The sequence below is a fragment of the Saccopteryx bilineata genome, chromosome 9 (genome assembly GCF_036850765.1).
Source record: "Saccopteryx bilineata isolate mSacBil1 chromosome 9, mSacBil1_pri_phased_curated, whole genome shotgun sequence".
Taxonomy (NCBI): domain Eukaryota; kingdom Metazoa; phylum Chordata; class Mammalia; order Chiroptera; family Emballonuridae; genus Saccopteryx; species Saccopteryx bilineata.
In genome coordinates this window covers 77,924,367-77,939,868 of record NC_089498.1, presented here as the reverse complement: position 1 = coordinate 77,939,868, position 15,502 = coordinate 77,924,367, and the positions used below count along the sequence as shown (strand labels likewise).

At 37.9% G+C, this 15,502-nt stretch overlaps 1 protein-coding gene across 2 annotated transcripts in view; it reads right to left on the bottom strand.

Annotated features, from left to right (window-relative positions):
• Positions 1 to 15,502, bottom strand: part of SAMD8 (sterile alpha motif domain containing 8) — a 65,256-nt gene that overhangs the window by 11,788 nt on the left and 37,966 nt on the right. The window contains exons 1-3 of one of the 2 annotated variants that reach the window (XM_066242576.1): positions 15,272 to 15,320; positions 11,934 to 12,526; positions 1,165 to 1,260 (exon numbers count right to left, since the gene is read on the bottom strand). In XM_066242576.1, the coding sequence (XP_066098673.1) occupies positions 1,165 to 1,260; positions 11,934 to 12,526; positions 15,272 to 15,298 (716 nt within the window). In that variant the 5' untranslated portion in view covers positions 15,299 to 15,320. Of the gene's footprint in view, positions 1 to 1,164; positions 1,261 to 11,933; positions 12,527 to 15,271; positions 15,321 to 15,502 lie in introns of those variants that run through there. The other variant, XM_066242575.1, reaches the window with a different exon arrangement.

Sequence of the window (15,502 nt, the reverse complement as noted above, 5' to 3'; positions counted from 1 at the left end):
GTTTCAAACTTCATGTACACCTGGGATGGAGCCTAGGATTCTGCATTTTAACAAGAGCCCATGGTACTCTAATAAAAGTGGCAAAAAGATCACATTTTGAGAAAAACATTCTTCGCTTAAGTAAACATCAAATTTTGCATTTAACTAGCCATTGCTATGCTTTTCTAAATCTATTACAAAAGTTTTCTATAAAGTAAACTCGTTGTTTTGAAGAGTGGATAAATTCAAACGCACAGGGTCTCAAAAGACAAAGTTAATCCAGAAAACAGCAGAAATACACGTTTTTAAACCACCTCAAATTTTAAGCAATAATGCTACAAAATGGGAAAGAATGAAGTGCAATACGGCCTAAAAGCATGACCTGAACAGCAATCATCAACCTTTATTTTCACCTTCAAAGCACTGAAATAACTGCTGCTTAGGACCTAAAGCCCATCACTGTTGTTTACCTCAAGCACTCCCTAGTGAGAATAAAGGATCAAAAACTCAAGAAATTGTTCCTATTCCTCTTCGGTATCCAAAGACAATGAATAGCAGACCCACAAACTTTCTAGCTATTTATTCACTATGCCTTATTTTTTACTTAAATCAAGTAATTTCTCTATAATAAGGTAGGATAGGAGCCTCCTCTTATCCTTCTTTTCTTTTTTTAATGAGAAAAAAATTTTCCTTTTATATTTCTTGGTGAGTGCCAAAGAAGCACTTTCCCTATTTAGCAATTTCTTCTACCATCTAAAGTAAACCCCACTGACTAGGCATGCACCATATGGGCTGAACAATCTCCTTTCTAATAATAGGCCTCCAAGCAAAGAACCGTTTTTTCCATCCAAACATCTGACCAAAGACTTGGAGGAGTTTCTATCCCTCTACGGAAAGTTACATTTTCAATTTGCTTCCAAGGAAAGATAACGGTAGACTGTCAATGATTGGCCCCTGTCTGAACATCACTATCTCTGATCTTTCCCTGTGAAATACATTCAGAATATTACAAAATATGTAGATATTATCTCCCGCTGACTCTTTTGTTCATCAAAACCAAAACATTTTCCTGTGCCAATAACTATATTGTCACAATGACTAGAGAAGGAAATTGCAAAGGGAGAAACAGGTTTGATGACTTTTACACAAAACAGTCAACACTTTCAATCTTTTAATGGTGTGTACCTGTGTTTGTGAAGAAGAAGAACCAGGATCCAAATATAGCACAGAATCATGCCACAAACTTCTGTCATGGCAAAGGCCCAAGGGATTCTAGGAACACTAGAACAGAAAAAATTACATTTTGGGCTGACAAGAAGTATATGTACATAAATGATGCCACTCTTTCCAATAAGAGACTCTTCCTATAACGACCATAAAATTGCTTTTTGCAACTTTTATTTCTGTCAGGAGATGATACTGGGAGAACCTGGGAGGGGGATACTGTTTCATAAAGTACCCTACTTACCAAAATCTTTGTTGTCTGTGACTCCTAGCCATGGTTCTCTGTGAAGAAGTCAACAACCCTTTCCCCCACTTCCCTATAGAAAGTTGACATGGATATTAGAACTGCCCACAATAGACAATGGGAAAATGGCTCACTCTTTGCACGATAGTCACATTTCAGAATCCAAACCAGCAGGACTTGACCTCAACTCCTCTTTATTTAGTATACAGTAGTCCCCCTTATCAGTGGGATATATGTTCCAAGATTCCCAGTGGATAGTTCCAAACACTACAGATGCTATGTTTTTCCCTAAACCTATGATAAAGTTTAATTTACATATTAGGCACAGTAGGAGATTAACAACAATTACTAAAAATAAAATAGAACAATTATAACAAAATACTATAACTGCTATGTGAACGTGGTCTCTCTCTCATGCAGTATTTTATTGTACTTCCCTTCGTCTTGTGATGATGTGAGATGATAAGATGTCTATGTGATAAAGTGAGGTGAACGAGACATTATTAAGTAAAATAAGGATTACTTGAATGAAGTAAAGCACTGTGATACTATGGCAGTCAATCATATAACTGACATAGCTACTAACTGACTAATGGACAGGTAGCACATATATCGTGGACATGCTGGACAAGGAGATGATTCATGTCCAGGTGGAATGGAGCAGGACAGTGAGAGTTCATCACATTACTCACAATGGCGTGCAATTAAGTAGAATTTTCCACTTCATAATTTTAGACCATGGTGACTATGAGTAACAAACTGTGGAAAGTGAAAACTTGGATAAGAGGGGACTACATCTGGATTTGTTTTAAAGGTAGGAAATAGGTAAATAGTTCTTGTTGTTTTCCTCCTTTATATCTCTCTGTCCCCCTTTGTTTTATATTTCCTTTTCTTCTATCTTTTCTGTTGATCTCTTTCGTCACCAAACCCACAGCTCCTGTGGTTACCCCACTAGTAAAAGATACACCACATTTCTTACTTTAGAAAGAAAGAGAGACAGAGAGAGAGATAGGCAAGAAGAAAAGAAGGAGAAAGAGGAGGAGGATGGGTAGAAGGAAGGAAGGCAGGAAGGAAGGAGAAGAGAAAAATGAAAATTAGGTCAACTCTGGGTGGCAGAATTATTGATGGTTTTATTTTTATTCTTTGTACTTTCCACTAAAGTTTTTTATTCATTGGCATATTAGTTTTATAGCTAAGGAAATAAAGGTAATTTTATTTTTTTTTATTTTTATTTTTTTAAAGGTTTTATTTTATTTTTTTTTATTTTTATTTTTTTCAACTTGTAGTAGCTGCTTCTTTTTTTTTTTTTTAATTTTATTTATTCATTTTTAGAGAGGAGAGAGAGAGGGAGAGAGAGAAACAGAGAGAGAGAAGGGGGGAGGAGCTGGAAGCATCAACTCCCATATGTGCCTTGACCAGGCAAGCCCAGGGTTTCGAACCGGCAACCTCAGCATTTCCAGGTTGACGCTTTATCCACTGCGCCACCACAGGTCAGGCTAGGTAATTTTAAAAAAATGAAATCTTAAAGATATTAACAGTCTACTCCAAACCTTATTCAGAGTAACTGAAGAGTCATCTTCCTTCAGGAACTCATCTTCTACCTATTACCTCAGAAAAAAAGACTCCTTTTATGTATTTTTAAACTATTGCTGCCTTATTTATATCTGGCATTACTGCAGAAAAGGTTATGTCATATAATTTTCAGATAAAAGAAAGATACACCTATTCAGAAAAAGAATTGTATGATTCTATACAAAGGTGGGACACAAAATTGAGACTCATGGACACAGATAAGAGTGTAGTGGTTACCATGGGGAGAAGGGAGAGAAAGGAAAAAGATGGGGGAGGGGAAGGTGCATAAAGAGGAACAAATAAAAGGTGACGGAGGATGACTTGACTTTGGGTAATGGGTATACAACATAATCGATTGTCCAGATGATGTGGAGATGTTTGCCCAAAATCTATGTACTCTAGCTCAGTGTTTTTCAACTACCAGTCAGCCAGAAATTTCATGCTGGTCTGCAAAAGAGTTAACCACCCTTATGTTGTATGAAGGTTATAAACCCAATGATCTTAGTTGAATTTGCTTATGCTCAGGGTGATTTCAGCCTTAGTGGTCCCTAAAATAATTCTCCTATTTTCGCTGGTCCCCAAACGTAAAAAGGTTGAAAACCACTGCTCTAGTTGACCAATGCCACCCTGTTAAATTTAATCATCTAAATAAATTTAAAAAAAAAAAGATTCCTTTAAATGACTTCTAAAAATTTAAACTTTCAAAATAAATATTTTAAAACCTCAATGACATATACATGTGTAGATGTATGTTTATACTTCTCATATTTTAAGTTTTACAGTACTTATGAAAATAATTTTTCTGCCCCATCCCAACTTAAACCTAATTCTTGCTCTCCAGAGACAATCACTTTTACTTTTGTTTTATTTGGCATTATATCTTTTAGTCACAAACACCTCTCTCACCATCCCCTTGCTCCTGCCCATGCTCTCAATATTATTTCACAATGTTGTTTAAATAATGTAAGTTTGTAAATAATCACAGAGTCAGTAGAGAACACTGATCAAACTCCTTTCTTGTACAATTTACAATTCTCTAGAGCTAATAACGTTTTTCTTTATTTGTTCTTTCTCTGGTGTACCTAACACAAATTCATCTCCAAACTATTTACTATTCTATCACTTTCAATTCTTCCTTGGAGAGAATCTCCTACAGCTCTTTCCCCTCCTCCCATTCTAGAACAGTTGCCATTTTCTAGTCCTTCTGCATGGCCATTTGTTGGAATAAAGCTTAACCCTCATCTTGGGAATTTCTCTTTTCTAAAATGCATTCTCTGTTTTCTGAATCCCATATTCTCTTCTTCTCAGTTTACTAGCCCTTGGTTTTGATGGTGTGTATCCTCCATCTGTCTTCTGAGAAAGAGGGGCTGAAGGATAAACTTAATTTTAGTGTCAGATTTATTTGAGCTTTAATTTACACACAGAAAAAATTTCCCTTTTTAGCTATACAGTTCAATACGTTTTGAAAAACATATTCACATCATACAACCACCACCACAATAAAGATGTAGAATATTTTCATCAGTCCAAAAAGTTCCCTTGTATCCTTTTGTAGTCAATTCCTTCCCTCGTTTCCTGCCTTTGGGCAACTACACACCATGGATCTGCTTTCTGTCCTTTACAGGCTTGCCTTTTCCAGAACAGCATTTATTCAGGTACCTTTTGTATCTGGCTATATTCACTCATAATAATACATTTAGATTCATCCATGTTTTTGCATGTGTGTGTGTGTGTGTATATATATTTTTTTTGGGGGGGGGAATGCAGGGAGAGAGAGAGAGATAGAAACATCGAGTTGCTCCTGTATATGCCCTGACTGGGGTATCAAACCAGCAACCTCTGTGCTCCAGAACGACACTCCAACCAACCAAGCTATCCAGCTAGTGCCCCATGTATAATTCTTTATCCATTCTTTATCTACAATATTTTTTTAGAATGAAATATCTGAATTTTTTACTTTTATGGATTTGAGAGAGAGAGAGAGAAAGAGAGAGATTGACCTACCATTGCACCCAACTATGCATTTATTGGTTGATTCTTGTATCTGCTCCAACCAGGGATCAAACCCACAACCTTGGCTCCAACCAACTGAACCAGGGCTATAATTTCTTTATCACTTCACTGGCCTATAGACATTTTGTGCCATTTTCAGTTTTGAGTGATGACTACAGACTACATACAGATCTTTACATGTTCATGTCTTCATATCTCTTGGGTAAATACCTAGGAGTGAAACTGTTCAGTTTTTTATTAGTTTTAGCAATTCGAGTAGGTGTGGGGTTGGAGTGTAAATATTTTAAAACTTGTAAATTTAAAAATATCCTTGGACCTACCATAATATCTAGTTGGTTGTTTGCCTGAACCGAGAATTCTAGGTTAAACATTATTTTCTCTCAGAATGTTCAAGACTTTGTTCCATTTATTTCTAATTTCTACTGTTACTAAGAAGTTTGATGCTACTTGGATTTCCAATCTTTGTATGTTACTGGTTTTATCTCTTAAGAAGCTTTTTAGGATCTTCTGTTATACTCAGTATTCTGAAAAATTTCATTTCTTATACTGGGTGCTCAGTGGGCCCTTTCAATTTGGAAAGTCACATCCTTGGTTTCTGGGAAATTTTCCTGTATAGTAAATAGTATCTACCCCTTCATTTTCTCTATGTATTCTTTATGGAACCCATATTTGTTCACTGTTGGATAAACTGAATATTTTTAAAATTTATGAGACAGAGAGAAAGATTGATTTGTTGTTCCACTTAATTATGCATTCATTGGCTGTTTCTTGTGTGTGCCCTAACCAGAAATCGAACCTACAACCTTGGCATATCTGGACAATGCTCTAACCAACTGAGCTACCCGGCCAGAGCCAGGCCACTGGATTGATCTTATTTTTTCCCCTGTACTTTTCACCTGATATCATCAAATCTAAGTTCCAATTATCCTGCTGGATTTTAAATTTCTATTTACGTTTTATTTTCCAAAACTTTTTCTCAGAATTTTTCTTTTTATAGACTACTGTCACTGTTTCAGAGAATACAGAACCTCTTATCTGTGAGACTATAAATCAGGGGTCAGGAATCTTTTTGGCTGAGAGAGCCATGAACTCCACATATTTTAAAATATAATTCCATGAGAGCCATACAATGACCTGTGTACATTAGGCATTATCCAATAAAAATTTGATGTTGTCCCGGAGGACAGCTGTGATTGGCTCCAGCCACCCGCAACCAAGAACATGAGCAGTAGGAAATGAATGGATTGTAATACATGGGAATGTTTTATATTTTAACGTTATTATTTTTTTTATTAAAGATTTGTCTGCAAGTCAGATGCAGCCATCAAAAGAGCCACATCTGGCTTACAAGCCATAGGTTCCCAACCCCTGCTATAAATGATTATTTGAAGTGTTCCACTCCCTATTTTGTGTTCCCAGTTTGCTTTTTCTGTTTGCATTGGTCTGTTTTCTTCAAATGTCTGGTGATTCTTTTTTTTCAATTGATTTTAGAGAGATAAAGTGGGGGGGGGAGAGAAGAAGAGAGATAAAGAGGAAAAAAATATATATATATATACATACATACAGAGAGAGAGAGAGAGAGAGAAACATATTCCTGTATGTGCCTGGACTAGGGATCGAATCAGCAACCTCTGCGCATTGGGACAATGCTCTAACCAACTGAGTTATCCAAAAATCACCAATGTCTGGTGATTCTTGACTGACCAATTATTTGACATAGAAATAATAAAACAAACAAACAACAACAACAAAAAACACCCCAAAAACAAAAATGGATTCTGTATGTGCATGGACTGTCAAATTGTAGATTTCACTGTAGAGTAATTGAGCAGAGGCCTGGTTAATGAGATAGGGCTATGTTCTTTACCACAGGATATACAGTTCTTTCCTCTTATGTAAGTTTTTCCAAGGAGAAGACTATTCTCCTGCTTAGAGGACTGGGGCTGGGTGGGAGTGGTGATGGGAAATAAGTCTGGCAACTTAAAGAAGGAAACGGGAAGTCTCAGTGGTCAGTATGTAGATTTACAGTTAACCCTCTTGAAAACATGTACCTTTGTTTGCATGTAGGCCTGGTGTCTCCAAATCCAGAGTCCTTCTATTCAACTACTCTGGAAAATACACTACCTTCCTTCTGTTGGAGTAGAGCAAGTCTAAAAGCTACTATTCTTTTTTTTTTTTTTTCTTTTTCATTTTTCTGAAGCTGGAAACAGGGAGAGACAGTCAGACAGACTCCCGCATGCGCCCGACCGGGATCCACCCGGCACGCCCACCAGGGGGCGACGCTCTGCCCACCAGGGGGCGATGCTCTGCCCATCCTGGGCGTCGCCATGTTGCGACCCTCCTGGGTGTCGCCATATTGCGACCAGAGCCACTCTAGCGCCTGGGGCAGAGGCCACAGAGCCATCCCCAGCGCCCGGGCCATCTTTTGCTCCAATGGAGCCTTGGCTGCGGGAGAGGAAGAGAGAGACAGAGAGGAAGGCGCGGCGGAGGGGTGGAGAAGCAAATGGGCGCTTCTCCTATGTGCCCTGGCCAGGAATCGAACCCGGGTCCTCCGCACGCTAGGCCGACGCTCTACCGCTGAGCCAACCGGCCAGGGCAAAAGCTACTATTCTTTAAAAAAATGTAGATTGATTTTAGAGAGAGAGGAAGGGGGAGAGAGAGAGACAGACAGAAACATTGATCTGTTTTTGTATGTGCCCTGACCAGGGATCGAACCTAAAACCTTTGAGTATTGGGACAATGCTCTAACCAAATGAGCTATCTGGCCAGGGCTAAAAGCTTCTTAAATAGATTTTCAACCAAATCTCCCGTATTTAGCTCCTGTCTGTAGCTAGTCTTGGGAGATGCTTGCTGCCTCCTATTTTGAGAGTTTTTCTAGAGCTGTATAGTACAAATAAACTCACCTCCTGGGCACTGCTAGTCTCACTCCTCATGTCACAACAGGCACTTAACTTTCTACTTCCCAATTTTCCCATTATTATCATTATTTTCTCCCTCATGGTATTACAGGGACCCCCTCCCCCATTTAAAAATTTTTTATTGAGCCTGACCAGGCGGTGGCGCAGTGGATAGAGCGTCAGACTGGGATGCAGAAGACCCAGGTTCAAGATCCCAAGGTTGCCAGCTTGAGCGCGGGCTCATCTGGTTTGAGCAAAGCTCACCAGCTTGAACCCAAGGTCGCTGGCTCCAGCAAGGGGTTACTCGGTCTGCTGAAGTCCCGCGGTCAAGGCACATATGAGAAAGCAATCAATGAACAACTAAGGTGCCACAATGAAAAACTGATGATTGATGCTTCTCATCTCTCTCCGTTCCTGTCTGTCTGTCCCTATCTATCCCTCTCTGTCTCTCTGTCTCTGGAAAAAAAAATTTTTTTTAATTGAATTTATTGGAGTGGGATTGGCTAAGAAAATTATACAGGTTTCAGGTGCACAATTCTATAATACATCACCTGTATACTGCCTTGGGATTTCCCTCCTTTTCTGTCATTTTAGTGGAATGTTGTGAGGAAACTATCAAATATGTACTCAAATCTCAATATGAAGCTTTCTAAAATGCATTATATATGTATGTCTTTTTTTTCTGGATAGAATTTAATTTTCTTTGGTAATTCAGACTCATTACTGTGAACACTGATTATTACCTTGAATGCAATGACTTCAAGGACTATTGAGAAATAAAGGGCAGTTAAGCCTCAGATTGATGTGATTTTTCCATTATTTATGTTTCCTTTTTATAGATGTGTTTTTTTCCTCCCTTGCTGTTATGGTTATCAGCTATCCCTTCTCACTGGTGTAAGCGGGCCTGCCTCTAGATGCATCTCTATCTCCTTCTAATTGTGTTTATGTTGTGCTGAAGTTCTTGGAATTGTCTCAAATTTCAGAAGCAGACTCTGAAACAAACATCAGTGCGAAAGGAATGAGGAGTGTTCCCAAGGGAAAACCATAGGGCAGTGGGGAAATGAGATCAGGAAGGCCAGGAAGCAAGGCAAGGGTGAGCCATCCAGCACAAACAGCCCTGTGGGGGACTCAGGCAGGGTAACTGGCTCAATCCTATGGGGCATTTGGGAGACAGTGTAGGTCCAACCTAAAAGTTGTCCCAATTAGAATGAAGAGAAATGAAATGTAGTGCTCACAAAATTAGGGGATCAGGAAATGTGCAGACACTCCAGTACTTTCAGCCTTTTGTATAGTGCATTTTCACCAATGAAATAAAAGTTGATTTTGCATCTCATTTGCATAATTGAACAACTTTCTTTGACTTGTTTGCTTTTCTGATGTTCCTGTTTAATAAAAAAATCAAGTGCTTCTTTTTTTATTGCTTCATATTCATTTTGAAATATCCCCTAATTTTTGTGAGCGGTATATTTATACCCCACACCTCACTAGTCACTGCTAAGAGCTGCTGCTGGAGAGATGTTAATTTTCAAGCAGGCAAAGTGTGTTTTAGTAGTCCAAGGGCAGCTCTCTAATAGAGACACACTGGCTGATATTGGCAGTACCAGTGAGCAAGAAAATGGAAATCAGATCTGAGAGGATATAGGAAGAACACTGACAGTACCTGCTCCCATCCTCCTACGAATAAAGTTTATATACTTAAAAGCATGGAGCTTTGTAGTGAGTGGGTGGCACTATACAGTTAGGCAAAATTTGGTTCACTCTACTCTTGTCCTAAATACTTCCCAATGGCTTCCTTTTTCACTCAAAATGAAAGCCAAAGTTCTTACAAAGGCACCTACACAATCCGGATTCCTGTCTCCTCTCAGTCCTCACCTGCAACTGTTCCCATCTGTTACTTGCTGTTCCTTTAACATGCTAAAGCACACACACTACCAATTCCAAATTTCTGCACCTCGCTGTTTCCTCTGCCTACAGTACCCATCTCCAGATATCCACATGCTTTCTTCCTTACTTCCCTAGGGTCTTCATTTATAGTTGGGAAAACTATATAGAATAGGAAAAGAGATACAGGGATCTAACAGCTTCTTAAACAGCTTTTATTCAATTCTCCTTTTTTAAGCACCACCCTTTCACCTCCAATATCCAGAGTTTTGAGAAATCTGAAACATAGATTGGGCTGGCTCTCAGTTTTCCTGACTCCTGTTTTAGAATAAGGTTGTTTTAGGTCTGATAGTTGTCACTCATCCATCTGCTTTCTTTCTTTTTATACATACACACACATATATGTATGTATGTATGTAGACATATATATGTGTGTATATGTAATGTATGTATGTATATAATTGATTGATTTGAGGGGGGAGGGGGAAAGAGAGAGCAGAGAAATATCGATTTGTTGTTCCACTTATTTATACATTCATTGGTTGGTCCTTGTATTTGCTCTGGCCAGGGTTCACACTCTCAATCTTGGTGTATCGGGATGATGCTCTAACCAACTAACCTACCGGAGCAGGACCACATTCATCCGCTTTCAAACTTCCAAATATGTATGGCTGTTTTCTCCTCTTTTATCTGTCCTATCCTTGGTGGGCTTCCAACTTAAAGCAAACAAACATTAAAAACCTCTTTACTATGCTTAGTCAGGGTTTGATAGGAAACAAAATGTGATATGTCATTCTTTTTTTCTTTTTTTTTTTTTTACAGGGACAAAGAGAGGGATAGATAGGGATAGGGACAGACAGACAGGAACAGAGAGAGATGAGAAGCATCAATCATCAGTTTTTCATTGCGACACCATAGTTGTTCATTGACTGCTCTCTCACATGTGCCTTGACCGTGGGCCTTCAGCACTGAGTAAACCCTTGCTCAGGCCAGCAACCTCCAGTCCAAGCTGGTGAGCTTTTGCTCAAACCAGATTATCCTGCGCTCAAGCTGGCGACCTTGGGGTCTCGAACCTGGGTCCTCTGAATCCCAGTCCGACGCTCCATCCACTGCGCCACCGCCTGGTCAGGCATGTATGTCATTCTTAAAGTGGATCCATATGATTAAAAAACACATAAAGCACTTTCAGAAGGGCAAAACTTTTTTTTTTTAAGTCAAAGTAGAGGAGATACAGAGACAGACTCCCTCATGCGCCCTGACCGGGATCCACTCAGCAACCCCAGTCTGGGGCCGATGCTCTACCCATTTGGGGCTGCTCGCAACCAAACTATTTTTAGCACCTGAGGTGGAGGCTCCAGTAAGCCATCCTCAGCGCCCTGGTCAATGTGCATGGCTGCAAGAGAGGGGGGAGAGAAAAGAAGAAAGGGGAAGGGGGGAGGGAGATGGGAAGGGAGGGAGAGAGGAGGGGAAAGAGGGAGAAGCAGATGGTCACCTCTTCTGTGAGCCCTGACTGGGAATCAAATCTGGGACTTCCACATAGCAGGTCAAAGTTCTAACGCTGAGCCAACTGACCAGGGTGGCAAAACATTTTATAAAAATAATCAAGAAAGCACTACAAAAAAATACAAGTATAAAACTAAGAGTTTTGAAGTTTGTTCTAGTCTTATTTCATATAAATATATACTATTCTCTCATTTTTTTGCATTTGGTATTTCAAAAAAACCCAGCAGAATATTATCAATGAATCAGTTTATACTATTTGTGATAATTCCAATTTATTTGGTGATACAGGAGACCTTCCTCTATTTTTGTAAAAGAACACTGATCATCATTTTTTAAAAATGTAAGCAAATTCCATTTGTTACAAACAAAACTCTGGGAAACCCCTTTAAAATATGAAGTGCTCAGGGAGTTATAATATAGTAATAGAAAAACAAATTAAACAGTGGCTTTTCCCACTTACCTAGGGAAAGTTTAATTTACTCTAAGGAAAGAGGCAATTTCAAAGCATATCTTTCTATACAATCAGATGGAAAGCCAAAACACCAATAAACAACATAGTTATCATAATATTGCTGGTATAGCAATCTTCTATAAATTTGGCAACTAGAAACAAAACTTACCTGTCTAAGAATATATCTGGGAGCGGTGGATAGGTCTGCATGTCAGGCACTCGCTCGTGGACTATAACCATAATGAAAGATGTAAACCCGAATACTATAAAAACATATATACAACTCAAAATGGTCTTCCAGTACTCTGGGTCCAATCTTCGAACAGAATGTTTGTTTTTACCATTCATGTACTGGTACTGATCAGAATTCAAATCAACGATGGGTCCATCACAGCTATGTGAAGGCTCCCCATTACAGAGCCATTCTGCGCTCTGAAGAGCACTGATGAAAGGGGTCATGGAACTCATGGGGCTGTCACTGTTGTATCCCATCTCTTCTAAGACATCAATATGTATTTTCTGCAATTTTCGGACAGAAAGCATTAACCTTTTAATGTCGCCTAAGACTTTGATTTCCAGGGGAGGAGACCGGAGATCATATTCAGTCAATGTTAGTAATGTTATTCCATCGAGTCGGTGCTTATTGCATAATATGTCTACATATTCAAAGAAGCCTTCATCCTTCAGCCAAACAGCTACATGCTTGGTAGTCCAGCGGCGAATGCAGAGTTGATTAGGACCAGCCATTTCCTCCTCCACTGTCTGTCAAGGGAAAACAGGAAAACAAAATAAAAACTTCAGTGTGTCCTAACAATTTCTTTGAAGATCAAATACTCATAAGCATATGAAAAAAAGTAATTCACCTACACTTCCCTACTGGTTTCTAGAAGAGAGTAAAAGAAACAAATATTATTCAATGAGTGGTTTTCAATAAACTAACATTTTAATAATTTTATGCACATAATCCAAATAGCAGAAAAAAGGCTAATGACTATTTTTATAAAACATTATTATTTTTAAAGATTTTATTTATAGATTCTACAGAGAGAGGAGAGAGTTGGGGAGACTGAGAAGTATCAACTCATAGTTGCTTCAGTTTAGCTGTTCATTGCTTGCTGGATGTGCCTTGACCAGGCAAGCCCAGGGCCTCAAACCAGTTACTACAGCATTCCAGGTCAACGCTCCATCCACTGCACCACCACAGGCCAGGCTATAAAACATTATTTTACAAATGTTTTTTCTATACCATAGCAGCCTTAACTTAAATAAAACCTACTGTTGAGAACAATGGAGAAAATTCTATTTTATATTTTTAATAAAATGATATATAGAAATATTTATTATATCTAAAAATAAATCGTGACTGGTGGTTGCATAATGGTTAGAGCGTCAATCTGGGTCGCTTAAGTCCCAGGTTCAAAACCTTGAGGTTGCCGGCTTGAGTGTGGGCTCACCTGACTTGAGCACAGGATCATTAACATGATCCCATGGTTGCTGGCTTAAGCCCAAAGGTCGCTGGCTTGAAGACCAAGGCTGCTGGCTTGAGCAAGGAGTCACTGACTCAGCTGAAGCTCCCCACTCCCCTCACCCGCCCAGGTCAAGGCACATATGAAAAGCCAAAACTACAAGTTGATGCTTCTCATCTCTCTTCTTTTCTGACTCTCTTGCTTGCATGTGCAAAAACATAAGTAAAATAAAAATAAATAAATTACATTTCAGAAATCTTCATGTTCATGAAATCAGTATCTTCCCCTCCTTTAGAAAGAAAATAAAGCCACCAAAAAGACAGATAGATAATCTAACAAATTTCAGGAAACCCCTTAGATTAAGTATATTTCTATGTACTATACAAATAACAATTTCTATAAGATATAAAGTTTTTAAACTACATATAAATATCCATCAATATCTTATCAGTTCTTTCCATAGTTTGATTATTCTATTATAGAACTAAGGAATTTTCTTCATAAACTATCACTGAGATTTTAGTGATAAAAACTTTATAACAAAACTGTCATTTCAATGTACCCATAAATTTGAAGACCCAAACTTTATATTGCAAATTATAAAGGCTAATAATGTGCTATCGCAAGAAGTACAAATAATTTTTACTACTTTGATCCCACATAGCACTGTTTATGTTCTTTTTTTCACTTTAAAAGTTTCAGTAACTTGGGCCAATTAGGTTTATAAACTGTCAGATACATGCGAGACAAGGGTCTACACGGAAAAACCTATTTCCCTAAAGTATTTTCTCAACTTCTAAAGCCTGCGGATTTTCTGACATTTTCCAGATCTCTCAAAAACGTATTTCCTTCTGATATGGTTTTTATAAGACATATTAGGCAAACTTTAAAGTATTAAAAAAAATGAATAAAACAATAAACACCCGCTCACTACCCAACTTCAAAAAATCAAACAGATCCAACACAAATGTCTGTTTCTTAATCTGGGTGTTAGTTTTACAGGCATATCAATTTTGTGAAAATTACCAAGATATATATTTAACAATCTACACTTTTCTCTACATGTTAAATCTTATTTTAAAAGTTTGCTTTCAAAAGCAAAGCAAAGCATTAATACAAGTAAATATTCTTCCTTGATGTCACCTCTTTCCTCTCCTCCTAGATGTAATAATTCCTGATTTTGGGATTTACCATTCCCTTTTGTCTATGAAAAAGCTTCTATGTTTCCTTATGCTGAGCTTTCTCTTTTTATAATAACTTCTATTTTCTAACAGCTAAAACACCACCATGCTTAGAAAGGAGAAAGCTCGTACTATTCTTCATTCACTCTCTATTCCTACCAACTTGTGCCGTAAAAAGATAATCACCTGAAAAAAAGCAGATACTTAACTAATGAGCACCACTTACACCATCAAAAATATTCAGCAAACAAGAAATACTCTCATTAAATATTTATTTCCTAATTACTAAAAAGCAATCCTAATTTTTGGAAGCTTTAAATCATATTTTGTTTCCAAACAAAGTTTAATATTATCAATACATAATAGCTTTCCAGTCTTAGAAAATGAACAGCACATCCATCTATGAATTATCTGCACATTTTTAAAGGCTAATTATTATATACTGGAGAGCTGCAAAAAAACTCTCAACTTTTTTTTTTTTTAGCTATAACATATAATCGCCATCCCAAAGCCCAAAGAATTATGATTTATTCACCTTAACACATGGGATTTACACACATTGATGCATATCATTGATTACACAAATATACATAAAAGATTCCACTAACATATGATTTCACTATGTTTTGTTTTAGTTCATACACATAGCCAGATGGTTTCCTTCTACCCACTACATACATATTTTTCCCCCAAGGTATGCTCTGGATAAATTACTTTTTCCATGAATACCCAACAAACACATGCTAAAATCTCTGTAGCAGTTACAATGTAACAAGTTTGAGAAAGTCATATAAAACAAGGCCCAATTTCTGTCCTTTTATTTCTATTTTGCTACCTTTATCCTTTCTCCAACAGCTTACCACCAATGTGTTCCAAGTCACTCCCATCCTTATAGCATTATTCTTCAGTACAGTTTTATATCATAAACTGCTCAAAATGATCTTCTCTTTCAGTTTCTTTTCCTGTCTTATATCACCAGTTCGCTATGCCCTCAATTAGGCTAACAAATAGACTTTGACGGTGGTGTTTTGGCTGTTAGAAAATAGAAGTTATTATAAAGGAAGCCTCCTAGAAGTCTGTGAGCCTGCTGC